Below are 19,344 nucleotides of genomic sequence, written 5' to 3' on the forward strand. Positions count from 1 at the left end.
TGTTAACACACATTTCTTTGATTCTGACAACTCTGTGAAGCAGTCTTATTATTGTATTTTATAAGTGAGGAAGCAGCAACTGGGAGAAAGTAAGTGATTTGCTTAAGGTTAAACAGCTAATAAATGGCATCAGCCAGGATTTAAAGCTTTGTTTCCAGACGTCAGGCCTTTTCTACTCTACATCTTGTAGTCTGCATTTTGCCAACCAATGGTGACATTATACAGGGGTATCTGCCTCTCTTCACATGTAGCCCTGTGAGGGGTGAGAACGGGGCTGGGTGGTTTTGGAGAGGGTGATCCCTATGATCTCCTAGTGCTGAGATGTGATCCAAAGTGAGATCATTCTCTGACCTGACTGGGATGAGCCTGTTTCAAGCAAAGATCAGAGAAAGGAGTTTCTTTTTTTAGGGCCTGGTTGTCTGTTCCCAGAAAAGAATTGGACCTACTGTAACTTTGAGTATTCTACATTCTATTTTCATAGCACTTGGACTAGTTGGACAGTGTTCTTAAGAACTAACTATAATGGAATCATTTTAGGTCATGGATGTTTTTAGAAAGCAAATTTGTCTCTTCTTACATTTTTAGTTATATATGCCTTTTGCTGATAAAGTTTTAGCCAGGACTTTTTTTTTAAATCCCAAGGGAAATCTTCTCAAATATCTTATATCCTCATTTGACTAGATTCTGCAAATGACCAGTTCCAATTACCACATCCCAGTGTTCCTCATTAGGTCAGTCTTAGGGTAGTGGGCAGGAGGGTGCAGGTGGAAGAAGCAGAAATGTAGAGTTCCCCAAGATTTTAGGAAAATGAAAACTACTTCACTAATCTTAACCTCTTGTTTTTCTTCTCAGAGCTGTGAAAGATATTTCAGCTCAAAGGATACAGAGAGCTTGGTTATCTCATTTGGACAAAACAATATTTCGACTCTTAAAGCACGCACTTTGTGCAGTGGTATGTATTTTGCTTTTTGTTTTCTCTGACAGATCTAATCACTTATAAGCTAAGAGATCTGTTAAGTAAAGATAGAATACATAACCTCTTTTTTTAAAAAGATTTTATTTATTTATTTGTTTGACAGACAGAGATCACAAGTAGACAGAGAGGCAGGCAGAGAGAGAGGGGGAAGCAGGCTCACCACCGAGCAGAGAGCCCGATGTGGGGCTCGATCCCAGGACCCCGAGATCATAACCTGAGCCGAAGGCAGAGCCTTTAACCCACTGAGCCACCCAGGCACCCCTACATAACCTTTTTTATCTCTTCTATTTGAATCTAATAGTAGTGCATAAGGTTCTGGGATTACTTCTTTGGTTAGCCCTAAATGAATATTTCTGGGTTTATTTGTAAATAACATCGGTGACTGTTATTTCTTTTTCTGAAACCAAAATCATGTTTTTAAAAAATTCAATTTCTTATTTGAAGATGTGGGACACCAATCATCCAATAAGAAAAATCTCTGAAATGAAAGTGCCCTTACCTTCTTCCACCCACCAGTTTCACTTCTAGGAATCCATTAAACAATATATGTACAATTTCATTGAAGTATTGTTTGTAACAGCAAAGAAATAAGCCATGTAACGTCCACCAATGGGATGCCGTTGGTGCTTTCATGGTGTTAAACCTTGCAGCCTTGTATGTGATTCTGCAATACAAAGATCGCTAAGATAGCTCATTAATGAAAAAAGCAAGTACAGAACAGTATGAATAATATGGTCCTATTTAAGTAAAAAAAAAAAAAAAAAACCCTAAGGTGCGTATCTACCCCCTCCCCCCCACCAAAAAACAACTCTGGCAATGCTAGCGGAGTATGTAAAGTTTCCATCACATAATACCAAGTATTCTGATAAAAATCACACATGAGGGGCGCCTGGGTGGCTCAGTGGGTTAAGGCCTCTGCCTTCAGCTCCGGTCGTGATCCCAGGGTCCTGGGATCGAGCCCCGCATACAGCTCTCTGCTCAGCGGGGAGCCTACTTCTCTCTCTCTCTCTCTCTACCTGCCTCTCTGCCTACTTGTGATCTGTCTGTCAAATAAATAAATAAAAACTTTTTTAAAAAATCACACGATTATAATAGTTTGTAATTAATAATAGCCACATTAAGGGAATCTTAGCAGCTCTGAAAAAAATCATGAAGTCTGAGCAGTTTGTACACTTCTTCACCATCTGACCCACAGACCCTTTTCTGACGCCGGGAAAAGCAGAATACCTCAGAGAAAACCCACTCAGGTAAACAGGTGACATTTCAGGTCCATAACCCATGGTCTTCACATATGGAACTTGTATTTTGTTATCATTATACTAGTTTTGTTATAACTGTAGATGCCTATAGTAGCAGAAAAAAAGGAAATTAATTCTTTTTTTAAAAAATCTGTTATCCTAAAACTTCAAGTTCCTACCTGATATTAATAATGCTTTGTCGTTTTAAAATCCCTTTGGTGTGCATTTTTATGTGATTGTCATAGGCGGAAAGGTTGGCAGGGTCATGTCGGGGGGTGGCGTGGGGCCTTTAGACAAATAGATCTATGTTTCCCTCCTGGCTTGTCCATTTACTACCTGTATGCCTTTGAATAAGTTAACAGACACTCCCAAGGTCCCAGCCTGCTCATTGGAAAGATGGGAATGAGAATATTTGAATAATATTGCTGAGTTGTAAGGATTAAATGAGGTTATGTCTATAAGGCATGTAACAGAGTATGTGGTATATAAAAGGAGCTTAAAAGCTAGTAACATTACTATCATCATCCTCATTTTACAGGGACCATTCATTCAACATCACATACTTGCTCAGCACCTGCTGTGTTCCAGGGACTGTACTAAATACTAGGAAATACATGGAGAAGAAGTAAACACGATCAGTACCTTCACACAGCTTATAGTCTAGTAGAAGACACAGATTAGTTCATAGTTAATTACAATACATGGTGAAAAGTGTTGTCATAGGGAACGAACAGTGCCTGGGATGTCAAGGAGGGACACCTACTCCACCTTGGAGGCTAAAAGGATGAAGTAACTGACTCAAGGTTGCACAGTTAAGAAATGGAGGAGCCAGGACTAGAACCCAGGTCTTCAGGACTCGAGGTCTGGTGTCCTGTTCACTTTATCATGACACTTCTGTTATTCTCAGTAAATTACATCTGGGCAGGGTACCATTGTCCATTTATAGCATCATCATCTATTTCAGGAATGCTGTGTGACACATCAAATCCTGAAGAAAGTGAGCCCCTTAGAGGCTGAGCTTCTGAAAGATCCTAGCATGAAGTGTAAAGTCAGATTCAGGTAATATTTCTATGCTCATTTATTCCCAGAAGCCCTTGTTAAAATGAGGAAACCTTAGAAATGTATTTTCTCAAGTCCTCATAAGTTTTCAGGGTATAACCACAGAGTAAATGTGTCGTTCTTATTCGCGTTTGTTATGTGAGGAAAACTGAGGCATGACTCTTGGGCCAGAAGGTGCCTTGAGAAGTGGCTCCTTTCCCATGATGGGTCCAGTCTGACACGTGAATGAGAACACTGGTGAGTGCACACACTCCAGTACGACTCTTTCATCTTGGGAATCCGTGCCATTGCTCATTCTTTCCGTGCTCTGGCATAGCCTTTACCCTGCATGCAGGAAACCATGAGAACTATCTTAAGTATAGGAAGAGAAGTAACTAAGTCCCAAGTCTGATGCCCAGTCACTAATTTTTGGTCTTTATTTCAGGTTTAGTGGTGAAACGTTTCCACCTTTCATCGTATTTAAAATTTTTCTTCATAATGAGGGCCGTGGTTACAAGTACTTCAGCGGAAAAAATTTATTTAAACCATCAAATGAGGTGATGTTTCATGATGTATATTTTATGTTCTTTTATTTTTTTAAGATTTTTATTTTTTATTTGAGAGAGACAGAGATAGCGACAGAGAGCATGAGCGGGAAGGAGAGGGAGAAGCAGATTCCCCACCGAGCAGGGATTCCTCAGTGCAGGACTCAATCCCAGGACCCTGGGATCGTGACCTGAGCCAAAGGCAGATGCTTAACCCACTGAGCCACTCAGGTGCCCCCGGTTTACGTTACTTTCATTTCTTAACATCTGTGCAGTATCTGAATTGCATTCAAAGTGTACAGACCAAGTGATTTCACCATTAAACAGCCCAGCAGCCAGGTAGTATTTTTTTAATCATCATGTTTCAGGGTGTCTCTGTTTATTAGCTAAAAAAATATTTGGAATGAATGACTTTTAGAGGCCCTTAAAAATACTCATCACTTTTCTTTGTATTAAAGTTTGGTTTGTTCCCAAGAGACTCTTAACTGTGGGAAAGGAACTGAGGGTTGATAGAGGGGAGGTGGGTGGGGGGGTGGGGTAACTTGGTGATGGGCATTAGGAGGGCACGTGATGTGATGAGCACTGGGTGTTACATGCAGCTGATGAATTACTGACCTCTACATCTGTAACCAACAATGTTCTGTATGTTGGCTAAGTGAATTTAAATTAAAAGAAAAGAGGGGTGCCTGGGTGGCTCAGTGGGTTAAGCCGCTGTCTTCGGCTCAGGTCGTGATCTCAGGGTCCTGGGATCGAGTACCGCGTTGGACTCTCTGCTCAGCAGGGGGCCTGCTCCTCTCTCCCTCTCTCTGCCTGCCTCTCTGCCTACTTGTGATCTCTCTCTGTCAAATAAATAAATAGAATCTTTTAAAAAAAATAAATTAATTAATTAATTAAAAGAAAAGAAAAAAATGAAATTTTGGTTTGTTAATAACGGACTAAAGTGGCCCATTGGTCAGGGCTTTTACATTATGCAGAACATTTGATGCAATTTTATTTTAATAACATTTTATCATGGTTTCTTTGATTCTGGTAGCATAATTAGAAAAAAGTGTCCTGGACTATTTATTGAAAATGAACCTTCAAAATATTTATCCTTCTTTATATGAGTTCTCGTGCTTTTAAGTTTCATGTGTATTTACCATAACTGTGTCTACAGCAGAGGAATCACCCGAGAATTTTGTTAAAATGTAGCTTCCGAGGGGCGCCTGGGTGGCTCAGTGGGTTAAGCCGCTGCCTTCGGCTCAGGTCATGATCTCAGGGTCCTGGGATCAAGTCCCGCATCGGGCTCTCTGCTCAGCAGGGAGCCTGCTTCCCTCTCTCCCTCTCTCTCTGCCTCTCTGTCTACTGTGATCTCTCTCTGTCAAATAAATAAAATCTTTAAAAAAAAAAAAATGTAGCTTCCGATTCATTCCGATGAGAGTCTGCCTTTCTAACCAGTTCCCGGGTGCTGCCGCTACTGCTGGTCCATGGACCCCACTTTTAATAACAAGGATCTGCAGTGCTACTACAGTGAAGGTTTTGCTCCTGTGGCCCTTAAACATGACTGTGATTGAGAAAAACATGTGCACATTCTCATACTTAGCCTTTTATAAATCCGACATCAAAGGTTATTTTCCTGTAGCCTTCTGGAGATATTTTACATGAAAAGTATGGCCCATCTGAAATCATCAATAATGGCACATGTTCAGGATAGAAGACCACACAGCCGGGGAGTTTCTGCTCAGATCCAGGATGTACCGCATTTATACTCTGAAAAATATTAGAAAAGAAAAAGAGACTGCCTTTCTCTGTTCTCAGGCAACATCAGAGAATATTTCATTCAGTTTCAGAATATATCAAACGGACTATGTGTTTGCAGATATAATATGGTGTTCCAGAAACATTAGTATTTGTTCATTTATATAAAATGACTTCACATACAAAAGTTGATATTTATCCTACACTTAAGGAACAACTTCATGCCACACTTAAGTACAGAATAAGCTTGTCGTCCCTATAAAATATCATCAACTGTTGCTTCTCTGAGGTTGCATAATTAGACTTTTCCAGGAACAGAAATTCTCCCGGGTCTGCTGCTGGTGGTCCGCAGGCCGGAGCAAATGAGAAACTTAGAGGCTGTGACTAGAAAGGACTGTGTGTACATTGAAACTCGTTAAAATGCTGTATAATAACTTTCATTTTTATTTAAATTACAAAGTAACTGTTGGGGAAAAAAGGAAATAGCACAGAGATTTTTAAGAAAGGAAACTATGCCTCGTGCCTTTCTTCTCTGTGCTGGGACTTTTGCTCGCCTGGAGTGATCACCATTAATTGTTTACTGTACATCCTTCTTTTTTTGCCCATAAAAATGCTCACACAAATATATTTTTTAAAAACTTTTGTTCTTATTATAAAAATGTGATAATACTAGTTTGAGTTTTTCACTAAACATTCTAAGAGGATTTAAGTGATCAGAGCATGAAAGAACAGATTAGGATTCCTTTTTCAGCTTCATAGCAAACTCTGGTAACACTTGGATTCATGGTTGATAGAAAACCTGCAGAAGTAGAATTTTTCTCACTATAAGTTTACACTAGCCCTTTGAATGTAGAAATTGTGTGTTGAGCAAACTGATCCAACTTTCCTAAGTTCACTTCTTTTGTATTTTTTTAAGATTTTATTTTTTTAAGTAATCTCTACACCCATCCTGGGTGTGAACCCACAACCCCAAGATCAAGAGTCTCACACTCTACCGACTGAGTCAGCCAGGAGCCCCAACTTATTTCTTTTTTTTTTAAAGATTTTATTTATTTATCTGATAGACAGAGATCACAAGTAGGCAGAGAGGCAGGCAGAGAGAGAGGAAGGGAAGCAGGCTCGCCGCTGAGCAGAGAGCCCGATGCGGGGCTCGATCCCAGGACCCTAGGATCATGACCCTAGCCGAAAGCAGAGGCTTTAACCCACTGAGCCACCCAGGCGCCCCAACCCCAACTTATTTCTTAGTATGAAATAAATAAGTCAGTTTTAGTTCAGTTATGAAGAAGGGGAGTTTCACAGTTTTGTTGTTGTTCTGTCTTTTCCCTGGGTCTTACTTCCGTTTCTAGTTTCATTTCCTTATCATTTCCCGATGGTATTTCTCATGTACTTAAACACACACACACACACACACACACACACACACAGTAAAAACAGGTGAAAGAACATAGAATGGGTTAAACCACTTTAGAGAAGAAGAACAAAGATTTCCGTTATCTGACTTCAAGACATAAAAAGCTGCAGTGATCCCGACAGTGTTGTGATGGCTTAATGACAGACATGTAAATCAATGAGCTAGAATAGGGAATTCAGAAATACACCCACTCATAGATGATCAATTGATTTTCATCAGATGTGCCAAGTCGGTTCAAATGGTGCTACAACAGTTGGATAGCCATGTGTACAAAAGAGAGATCTCATTTCAGTTACCTACTTCGATGATCTATTTTCGGAGCAATGCTTATTTACAGAGGGTTGTCACTATAGTTCATCCTCCAACTATATTTAGAATATTCTAAAGCCTTGCTACTCAAGAGTGTGGTCTACAGACCCACAGCACTGGCATCACCCGGAACTTACTAGAAATGCGGACTATCAGGCCCCACCCAGACCCACTGAATTAGCACTTGCATTTTAACAAGACCCCCAGACAATCCTAGGCACAATATAGTTTGACAAGCACTGTCCTAAAGGTTCCCCCCGCCCTCCAACGCACAGACACCGTGGCCTGGAATGACTCTGGGTAATGGACAGTTCTGAAACATTAACGTCCAATTGAAGATCCATCTTCTTTTTGAGGATTGGGCATTTATGTAAAAAGGAAGAAGCAGTATTAATAATAGCTGCCCTTATTAAGCATTATCAAGTACTGTGCTAAACATTTTGTGTGGATTATCATTTAATTCTCCTAAACTCTAGAATGTAGATTCTGTGGTTATCTTCCGTTTTAAAAGACTAAGTAACTTGCCTAAGGTCTCACAGCTAGAAAGGGAAGGAACCGATAACAAGACCCAGTGATCCTGACTCCAGAGCCTGTGCTCTTAACCACGCCCGAGTCAGGAAGCCTGCTAAGCGAGTGGTCTTCTACGGCCCCCCGATCACTCTGGTGAGGTGCATGTTGTTCCCATCTTGTCTGCAAGGAAGCCGGACCTCGGAGAGGCTTGTCAGGGGCAGAACGGAGGCTTGACTACTTCTCTGTCTGTCTGTTGCCCTGTGCACCTGTGGAGGTTGAAACATCCCTAGCCGTTGTGGTGGTTTCATTAATTTGGAACCTGTATATAATTAAACTGTTCCAAACCAGGACACTCTGTGCCCGTGCAGGGTACCAGTTATCGCCACCTCCATGAGTGAGAATTTCCAGCTGGCTGAGGAAGTGACTTGAGATACTAGAGTTAACTTCCCAAGCACAGGTATGGACCTGGGCCAGCGCGGAGCTGCAGGCCTGTGGGGGCTTCTGGGCCACACCGATGCCTGGTATCAGGGGAGGTGTCAAGTTTAGAGATGCCCCCCTTTGACCTTTGGAGTCACCCACTAAGAATGGAATCCGCCTCTCGAATCCTAGTCTGATTGGCTGCTGTCCTGGGCCCCTTGCCTAGTTTCTGCCCTTCCCTTTCACCTGGGGCTGGGCTCTCCTTTCCCAGCCCTTCCGACCCAGAAGCACTTTCCTGAAGCTGGCCATACCCGGCAGATACCGGAGAAAGAACATCCTGGCCATTGGACGGCGAACTTTTTTCAAGCCCCTGTCACAAGTGGGCAACAAGCCTGCCCTGTGCTGCCAGACATAGGGTTGTTTTGGCTGGATCCTGGGATGGGCCTGACACAGCTGAGCCACACAGCTGAGGCACTGTACAAATAAGGAAACTGGGGCTTGGAGAGTTGTGGGTGGTGGCTGAGTGGAGTAGAGTGGGGAGGGATTGACAAAAAATACCCCTCCTGAGTAACTCGAGCTGAACTAAAATACAGTTATAGCTAAAGAACTTCTCAAAGCAGAAATTGTACAGCTTTCAGATGTGTTCACTGTACAGTATATTTGCTTTTACCTTTAGTGTTACTGTGAGGATGGCTAATGAGAGCCCACAGGAAATTAATTGCACAAAGCATGATGGTGACATGTGCCAATACTGCCTTTTGTTTAGATGCGTAGTATATAAAGAAACTAATGAAATGGAAAACAAAGACGATCTGCCTAAAGGAAGAGTCATCACATAAACTGTTTCTGTCCCTTCAATTTAGTGCATTAGGAATAAAACTACAACCCTTGAATATTCTTTCATTTTCCATGTGTGTCTGTGTTCAAAGCTTTGGAATTAGAAAAATAAAAAAGGAATATTCTCAATAACAAAAGTGAAGATTGAAATGGAAAATACATTCAGGCTCATTGTTGTATTGTGTGTTAAGTAAAAAGAACACATTCCGAATTTTGATCTCGTCTGAAGCGGCCTCATATCAGCATTATAACCCGGAGTTCCCATGCTTTCACAAATACACATTCTGAGATACAAAGGAAAGAGAAACTGATCTGGAATCCAAAGATATTTGAATTTTCATCTACAACAGTCTCCCTTCTCATAAGCATATGCTTTGTGGCCAGAAGCACAGATATGTAATATAAATATGTGTTAGAAGAGTCAGCACATACTTATGGGGGGTGGGAACAAGGGTGGGGTGTACTTAAGTCACACAGTCTATGTATAGCTCTTAGCAAAGGATGGGTGTATGTGGAAGGGTATGGTACAAATAAGACCAGAGGAGATCTGGGCTTTCGCATTTTCTAGCGTTCTTCTACCTCTTTCCTCTCAGATGCTGTCCTTGGATACAAAATGCCAACATCTCAGAGAGAAAAAAAAATGCTTTGCTACTCTGGCCACAGAGAATGAAGTCTGCAGGAGAGGGAGGTCTAAGCAATTTGAAATGTACAGTTTCCATTTGGGGGTGAGGTATTAACGAACACACAAGAGAGCTGGCCTTAGTAACACCTTTCGCTGCAGTTCCTAGGGCAACCTATTTAATAATCAAGGAAGTTTTCTCTGCCTTGACAACACGAATAATGCTACAGATTTGTTTTGTTAAGGGAAAAGAATGTTTTTTAATAGGGAAAAAAACAGATTTTTAAAAAACACTGTGTTTCTCTGAGGGTTGTGGACTCAGCTACTCCTCCAGCTACATTTTAAAACTATGTAGATATGGTTATGGAAACATTTTTAATGGCTTAAAAACTCCTATACAATCTTTTCTTTGTAAATACAGTGTTTTTATTGAATAGCAAGCTGCTAGAAAAAAGGAACAATATTTGATGTATTTGTCAGAAGAAATGTGTAAAATGTGCACTGATACTTGTTGCTATTATACTACTGTTTAAAGGTGTATTTTCTATTCTCTTTATAGGGAGTGGCTGATGCTTGCAAAATGATGGGGAAAAAGAAGTTTTACTGTCAAATTATGGAAGATGAACATCGTTTCCAGAAATTCAAAATAACTGATGAAATAGATATTGTTACCCTGAAAGATTACATGCAAGTAAGGAACCGAGATTTAGATATTAGAAACAATTTAAACCCCCCCCCCAAAAAAAACCCTTCTGGGGGCATCTGGGTGGCTCAGTCGATTAAGCAGTTGCCTTCAGCTCAGGTCACGATCTCAGGGTTCTGGGATTGAGCCCCATGTCTGGCTTCTCCCTCTCCCTCTGCCCCACTCCACTCATGCTCGCTTTCTCTCTCTCTCTCTCTCTCAAATAAATCTTTTTAAAAAATAAATGATCTTTTAAAAAGCCTTCTGACCTTGTCCTCCAAAAAGAAAGGTCTATTCATTTTTTTCCCAGTAGAAAGTATGTACAATATAAAACTTACCATTTTAAAGGGTACAATTCAGTGACATTAAGTACATTCACAACGTTGTGCAAACACTACCACTATCTAGTTCCAGAACGTTTTTGTCACCCTGAAAGGAAACCTCACATCTATTAAGCTGTCATTCCCCATTCCTCTAGCACTCCAGCCCCTATCAACTACTAATCTGCTTTCTGTCTCCCTGAATTTACCTATTCTGGATAGTCTGTATTAATGGAATCATGTAATATTTGGCTTTTTACACCTGGGGAGTGATAGCTAATGAATGTGGCCCTTTTTGGAGGGGGGGCGATGGAGAGGTTTTAGAATTAGATCATAGTGCTACTTTTAAAATGGTTAAAATGGTGAATTTTATATTATGTGATATCAAGTACGTGGTCCTAAGAGAGTGCCTGATGGAGATTTGACCTAGCAAGGAAGGCTTCTATTAATATTTGGATTATTATTTGGGTACATTGTGCTACAAGTGACAGAATATTTCCAACCACAAGAGGCTTAAACAACAAAGGACATTTATTGTTCCATGTCAGGAGTCCACAGATAGGTGGGTCCTGGGCTAGCTAATGCAGCAGCTCGAGGACATCAGGGTTCCGGGTCAGCTTCTCTATGGTGTTCTTGGCTTCCTTCACATGGTAACAAGGTGACTATCACCCTCCCAGCTTCCTTCAAAGGCAGGAACAAGGAGACTCTGAAGCATCATTTTCCTTCTTATCGCAAGAAGAAAAATCTTTGGGGGTGCTTGGGTGGCTCAGTTGGTTAAGCATCCAACTCTTGATCTCAGCTCAGGTCTTGATCTCAGGATCCTGAGTTCAAGCCCTGTGTTAGGATCCACGCTGGGTGTGGAGCCTACCTTAAAAAAAGAAAAAAGAAAAATCTTTGCCAGAAGCCCCCAACAGATTTCCCCTCGGGTCCCATTGGTCAGAACTAGATCACATACTCCCCCTAACCTAATCACTGATAAAGGAAAATGGGATCATTTTCCATGAGTGACTTAGAACCATCATGGTTCATGTGCTGGGGCCCTCCTTCCTGGAACATACTGCTGTTCCATACTTGAAAAAAAAAAAATTCCGGGCTCTGGAGGCAAGGGAGAAGTGGGAAATGGTTGATGGGCAGGCAATCAACAATGTGTCACCCCCGTCAGTCTGGGGCTGAGCAGGTGTTGCGCCCCATGCCGAGGCTCTGTGGCAGGAGGAACTGCAGGACGGGAAAGCAGATCTGTGGGGGTGGAGAAGAGGGAGCGGAGGGTTTGGTATTTAGGAAGCCTGGAGGGCTGGTAAGAGAGCATCAGGCAGGCCTTTTGACCAAAGCAAGGTTGTTTTTCTTTTTCTTGATCCTATACGCAAGTAGAAGCTGGTGCTTCTTAATGGGTTAAGAAATGAGATGATCTAATCTAATGAGTGAAGAGGTCCGTCTGGCTGTGGTGTAGGGAGTGGATTGGAGGACAGCAAGAGCCTTCTCCTAGCTTGGATGTCCCTGCTGTATTTCAGGAGAGATGGTGGTATCTTGACTGAGAGCTGTGAGGCTGGAGAGGCAAGGGATAAGTAGACAGTAAAAGCAGTGGGCCTCGGTGACAGACAGGGAGGCAAATGAAGGAGAGGTGTCCGGCATGGCTCCTGGGTTCCTGGTTTACAAAATGAGTTGGACAGCAGTACTAAGTCAGGAAACTTTAAACTAGATACCTCTAGATACCTGATTAATAATAACAGTAAATGCTCAGTAGGACCAACTCCTTTTATTCTTAAAACAACCCTAAGAGGTAGGGACTATTATTACCGCCATTTTACAAGCTCTAAAGACACAAGGGATCCCCAAATTCTGGCTCATAATAATGGTAATATATGGCTTTAACTATTCATTCAATTGCTTCATTGTGACACATGGAATTAATGCAGTGCCTTGGAGACACCCAATTGTGTTTTCTTTCCTTTAGGGTCTTAATCTGGAAAATGAGGGAACTGAACCAGGAAATAAGTAGTGCTGGGGGATGCCAACTATCTTTGCTAAGGACGTGGGTCACATACTTGCAGAGTGTGACTATGCCAAGGACTGGTGTCATAGGAAGAAATCCCCAGATAGACACGTTGGGAGACAGAAACATGATTGTTGACATTTTTTGAGTCCCTTATGGACACAGCTCTGTTGTTGGCCCTCTTTTTTAAGAGATTTTATTTATTTATTTGAGAGAAAGAGAAAGACAGAGAAACAGAGCACAAGCAGGTGGAGGGGCAGAGGGAGAAGCAGGCTCCCCGCGGAGCAGGGAGCCTGACATGGGGCTCAACCCCAGGACCCTGGGATCTTGACCTGATTCCAAGGCAGATGCTTAACTGCTTAACTGACCGAGCCATCCAGGAGCCCCTTGTTGGCTTTTTTTTTTTTAAGATTTTATTTATTTATTTGACAGACAGAGACCACAAGTAGGCAGAGAGGCAGGCAGAGAGAGAGAGGGAAGCAGGCTATCTGCCAAGCAGAGAACCCGATATGGGGCTTGATCCCAGGACCCTGGGATCATGACCTGAGCAGAAAGCAGAGGCCTTAACCCACTGAGCCACCCAGGCGCCCCCCTTGTTGGCTCTTTTTATGCATATTATCTCCTTTAATCTTCAAGTTTGTACATTATGTGACCCTCTTTAACAGATGAGAAAAATGGAGTTTAATAAGATTTTTAAAAACTTGCCCGAGGTCACATAGCTAAGTACAGAGCAGGTCATTGACGGTTCTGAAATGTTTACTCGTTTTACTACTCCACTCTCTGTAAGTAAAATATACAGGCAGTCTTCACTTTGCACGGTAGTGCAGAGCCATAAAAATTGACTGTGCCATGGTGCCTGGCTTTCTCAGTCGGAGCATGCAACTCATGATCTCAGAGTTGTGGGTTCAAGCCCCACATTGGGTGTAGAGATTTTTTTTTTAAATAAAATCGTTTTTAAAAATGACCATGTAAGGGCACCTGGGTGGCTCAGTGGGTTAAGCCGCTGCCTTCAGCTCGGGTCATGATCTCAGGGTTCTGGGATCGAGTCCCGCATCTGGCTCTCTGCTCAGCAGGGAGCCTGCTTCCCTCTCTCTCTCTCTCTCTCTCTGCTTACTTGTGATCTCTCTCTGTCAAATAAATAAAATCTTTTTAAAAAAATGACCATGTAAGCTGAAACCATGCATAGCAAATTTAATAATCAATGTGAAAAATCATGATTGTTCCATGCTTTTCAAAAAAAATCTTGTCAGAACTTCAAAAACTCTCCTACTGTCTGTTATAAATATGTAGGAAAATGAAAAACAAATCATTTATTATGCTATAATTTAAAACATTGGAAACACTGAGGATTAAAAGTGTTTTATTTCTTTGTAAAAAACTTACCAACTGTAAATATAATAAACACCATTGAGTTGTATGCTTTATATGGGTGAATCTATAGGCTGTGAATCTCAACAAAGCTTTAAATAAAGCTTTAAAAACAGTGTCTGAGGAGTAGTTAAAACAGTGCTTTCCTTCTTGTTCTTCTCATATGACTTACAATACATGGTAAGTATGCCTTGGTGAATTGTCACACTCCTTTCTAAGTTCGGATTACCTACCAACATTTTATCCTTTGCGCTTTAAATGTTGTGAAATCTCTCAAAGTTCCTTTAATGTGAAGAGGCTTTTTCGTCAGCATCACTTCCTCTGGAACAGCTTCCGTCCTTTTCGTCCTTTTCGTCACAACTGCTTTCCTCATTTATGCTGCTAAGTTCACCTTCAGCACATTCCTCTAGCTGCCCACCTGCAGTCTCTTGAATGAAGACAATGTCAGTATCCCCTGGGTCACCTATTTCTTCTAGAACTCCATTTACATTTGATTTGAATTTCATTTCCAGCAGTAGCACTTTTTGTTTCTCTTTTGGCCTATTCTCTTGATTATCTTTTTTTTTTTTTTTTTTTTGGTAAAATGGTACTTGGGTCTATCACTGGGAGACAAAGAGGTGACACAACTACATACTTTGCTGACTGTGTGTGAACTAAATAACAAATCCTCAGTGACCGATTGCTGCCCCTTGGGAAGAAGCGACATGATTTGTCACTAATCACCACACATATCTGTTTTTTTCTGAAGTGACCTATGGATGGGAGAGCTATCAGCCATGTTTGTACTTTATGCAGTTAAGTTATACTGGGGAAACTGAAATTTGAGATGTTCTTAGAGGACTGGGCTTATTCAATCAAATGGTAGTAATTAAAATTTGTGCATGCCTGTGGCACCTGGGTGGCTCAGGGGGTTAAGCCTCTACCTTCGGCTCAGGTCATGATCCCAGGGTCCTGGGATCGAGCCCTGCATCGGGCTCTCTGTTCAGCAGGAAGCCTGCTTCCCCTTCTCTCTCTCTGCCTGCCTCTCTGCCTACTTGTGATCTCTGTCTGTCAAATAAATAAATAAAATATTTTTAAAAAATTTGTGCATGCCTAAATGATACAAAAGAAAGACTGCTTGTGTATGCATGTGTGTATGAGAGAGAGAGAGAGAGAGAGAGAGAGAGAGAGAGAATACCCTAAATGCCTAGCTGGTATTCTGTTTCCCAGCATTGTAGATCCTCTGGCCCTATTCCTATCTCTTAAATGAACATCATAAAAGGTTGCATCGATCATATATATTTGCATTTTAGCATTCCCAATTTGGCATTTTAACTTAAAAAAATAAATGGAAGTGGGATTTCTACAAATCCTCCAAATGAAAATAGTGAAATTCGCCGCTTAGTACCAGAGGTAAACTCATGATTTCTAAAAAGTTTTGTGCAAATGTCCTCTCAACCCAAGCATGTTACGAACAAGCACTACCAGGTATGCAGTTCATGTATTTGGCATTAAAATGTTTATTCATTACATTAAAAAATATAATGTTTATCATTAAATACAGGTTTAGTGAGTGTGGTACTATGTGCATGATACTGTGTGACAAGGGTCGTGCCTTCTGGTGGGGGAGCTAAGTACACAGATAACTAAAACATCAAGTAGTCAGGAGTGAACCATAGAAGAAAGTTGCTGATCAAGTTCAGAGATGGGATCAAGGAGTGTTTTTTGGATGAAGTGACAATGGGCATTTGGACCTTGGGAAATGTGTCCAAAAACATTCTGGGTTCCCACAACTGATCATTCTTACTTGTTTTTTCCATACAGTATTCCAGTCTCCTAGATGAGACCCCTGCATCTTCCGGTGGCAGAAGTAACTACTGGCGAAAATTAAACCTCAAAAACATCCCCAGGACCATGATAATATATGACATAGTTGATTATGCAGAGTCTGGGATCATCTCAAACCGTCTACAAAAAGAAATGAAGTATCTATTACAGAGACCAGGAACAGAAGAGATGCGTCAGCACCAGCTACGGATTGTTTCTGAAGTTAGGTAAAAGCGATATTTTAATGGGGTCACCATACTAGGGGCATTTCTGAAAGCCTTCACATTCTGCCAGATAGCTCGAGAAAGATGATAATAGGGCATATGGGAAAAATAGGGTTGGGACAGATTGTTCCAAATGTAGGCACGTTTATAAACAGAGCGCTAACAAAAAGGACAGTTGGAACCTGGGGAGATAACTCACACCACCAGACAGGCAGCTCAGGATGGCTGGAGGCCACCACAGCAAATATAAAAAACGTACAACAAGAGGGTGGAAATGCTGGCAACTCTTTAATTAGAGCAGATAGTGGGCACAGAGATAATGCAGATGGCAGTGGAGCCCTGGGCTAGTGTGGTTGGCTTTTAAGTGGACATGAGAGGCAGTGCAGCCGGCCAATAACCAGCGCCCCCCACCAGGGCGGGGAGTGTGGCCGAGGGGAGTAAGGGTGGGCTGGGGGTGCAGAGTCCCTCTGGGGAGAGAGCCCGAGGTGCAGGTGCTAATTCTTGTTTTCATAAATACAGCCAAAAGGGTTCCCATTGCCTGTGCTGCACAGAGCTGGGGACCTTTTCCTGTTCTGCTGAAGGTTTTAATTCTACTCTTGTGATTCTGTCTCCCCTTGCTGAGGACAAATTGCATATAAATTACAGTGACATTATTCCCATCTTTAGCAATAGCATGTGAGGCAATTCACATTATAGAAACTCATGTTGTAGCAAAGTAGATGGTATTACAATCTGAAACAATACGGACAGAATATGATTGCTCTAATTATAGTCCTTTTTTCTTTCCATTACAAGTCCTACCTAGCCCATCTAATTTACAAATGAAGCTTGCTTTCTTCAGAAAAAAGGAAGAGATAATCAGATTGAAGAGGATCTATTGGTAGTCTCTTTCCACAGAGTCATATTTGAAATGAAAAAATACTCCTTTAGTACATGAAGACGCTGGTGACCCACTGTCAGGCAAACACACTGGGTTTTTTCCGTGACTAGAGATGAGTGGTGCTGACCCAATAATATAATTTAGCCCATATATTTTATGATCAAGGCTATACATTTGCCAGACAGATGGCCTGGTGTAAGGTGTAGTCTGTCATCATGAAATAGATTTTCTCTAACTCATCCGTATAAGCACTGAATTCAGAAATTAACCCTATTACCACCAAGGTCAAATAAATGATGTAATTTTCCCTGCCACCATATATAACCCTAGGTTCCCCGCTATTTGGACTATTGCTAGTGATTATCTAAGAATGAGTCACTTGAAGAGCCAAATGAAGTCGCCAAATCCTAAATCAATTAAAGAGGGAAAAGTACTTTCTTATGGGTTTCTTCGAATGCAGTGTTAGTTTGGGATCTCCCAGGAGATCAAATATTTGGATATGAGTAGTCTATTTGGGAGGTGATTCCCAAAACCACTGATGAAAGGAAAACAAGGAGGGGTAGGCAGCCAAAACAGCGTGTGTTAGCAAACAAGTTACCTCTGCGGATAAGTGGAGCTCAGTCCCTCCTGGGAATGTCCAAGCCATTGCAGAACGTGCGACTCAAGTTATCCTGCGGGGGCAAGGGAGTTGGGATATTTATACACCGATGTACATCAGGCATTGGCTAAGGACTGTTTAGGAGGGGAAGTATTAATTCTCAGACACTTTCCCTGCACATGGGCTCTTGTTTTCACAAGAATGCTGTCATTATATATATATATATATATATATATATATATATATATATATATAATTAAATGACTACTATATGGTATTTTCCAGGAAAACTGACTTTAAATTAATACCATGTTTTACACACCTTCATAGGGTGCAAATAAAGAACTATGCCATATAATTTAGCAGAAGTGATAACTCTGGCCTAAAAACTTGCATGCAATATTGCTCCAGACACTGAGGCCTATGAGCTAGTTGCTGGAAGATGCTTTAATAAAATTTGCAACTTGCTTTACATTTGAATGTTATTTTGTACATTTTTCTGTCTATTATTCAAATCTTTCTAGATGCCCTTCATCCTTTTCAGCTATCAAACCTTTATATCGGCCCTACCAACAGCAGAATCAAATTAAACATCTGGGTCGTCGATCCAAGCAAGCTCAAATGAAAGTTGAAAAAATGAAAAAAGCTTTTAAGATGGCTAAAGAAAAAAATGCTTCCGAGGCGACGGTAAGTTGAACTTGTACTGAATCCGTTGTCTTGGACATTATTCAAACTGTAAGTAATTCTACTTGTATAAATAGAATTTTCCTAATCTACAAGTTCAAGGCCGAAACACCTTTAGTATATACTTGGGTTCCTCTTGGTAACACATATTTTAAAAATTCTTCAACAATATGGCTAACCTGATAAATACCAGCTGTTTTGGGTCCACATCAATATGAGGTGACAAACAACAGCAAAAATAGTCCCTGCATGTTGACACTGTTCATTCAGCACATCTCATATGGTGCTTTTCTCAAAATGAAAGTCATTTCTATCTAAGCTTATTAAGAACTATATGTGTAAAGTCTGCCCCAGTATATTTCTACATGGTAGGATATTTACAACTAACACGTATAAATGTGTTGCTTTGTAGTTTTTTAAAAATCTGCTATAAATGTTTTGAGAGAAGGCTGAATGTAAGCAGTCAATATAAAAACAGAAAGTAGTTAAAACCAAATATAAATTTTTTTCCTCTTTTATTTATAATTCTACCTAGGAACCACAAACAGACACACGAGGTACAAAGCAGCGACAGACGATCATCTTCTCTATCCCATCTTTTAACATTGTGAGAATTGATAAGCCCACGCCAGATGAGCAATTGGAAAAACAGGAAAAGGAATTATTTGCCTGGTATCAAGACTTGTATATTAATAGTTCTCTGTCATGTTAATGCATAGCTAACTGATAGAAAAACAAATCGTTTAACAGTCTGCTTGTCTTGCTAATATGCATATTAAAGGAAAATGAAGTAAAAACAAGTCCTCAGAATGGTCTCTTAACCAAATGTGTGACTGATTTTTAAGCCATTTTAATATTACCACAAGTATTAATATTTTTTACTGACAGAATTTTGGTCTGAATAATGATTTTATTAGATGCCCTTGAACTGGCTGTATACACTTTTACTCAAGAAATGATGAGTCAGGGGACCCTTGGGTGGCTCAGTCGTGAAGCGTCTGCCTTTGGCTCAGGTCATGATCCCAGGGTCCAGCAGGAAGCCTGCTGCTCTGCCTACTTGTGCTCTCTCTCTCTGTCAAATAAATAAATAAAATCTTAAAAAAAGAAAAAGAAATGAGTAAATTAGTCCCTAGAACTTTTATTCAATTTTGATTT

General features: G+C 40.9%; 1 protein-coding gene across 1 annotated transcript in view; it reads left to right on the forward strand.

The window, feature by feature from the left end:
* LOC308337007 (uncharacterized protein CXorf58 homolog) overlaps positions 1–19,344 on the forward strand; it is a gene marked incomplete at both ends in the record, with an annotated part of 57,105 nt that overhangs the window by 2,996 nt on the left and 34,765 nt on the right. The window contains 7 exons of the mRNA XM_080794922.1: positions 853–952; positions 3,161–3,273; positions 3,698–3,809; positions 10,197–10,328; positions 15,801–16,030; positions 18,030–18,192; positions 18,725–18,861. Of these exons, the coding sequence (XP_080651048.1) occupies positions 853–952; positions 3,161–3,273; positions 3,698–3,809; positions 10,197–10,328; positions 15,801–16,030; positions 18,030–18,192; positions 18,725–18,861 (987 nt within the window). The remainder of the gene's footprint in view (positions 1–852; positions 953–3,160; positions 3,274–3,697; positions 3,810–10,196; positions 10,329–15,800; positions 16,031–18,029; positions 18,193–18,724; positions 18,862–19,344) is intronic.

Source organism: Martes martes, assembly GCF_963455335.1.
Source record: "Martes martes genome assembly, chromosome: X".
Classification (NCBI taxonomy): Eukaryota; Metazoa; Chordata; class Mammalia; order Carnivora; family Mustelidae; genus Martes; species Martes martes.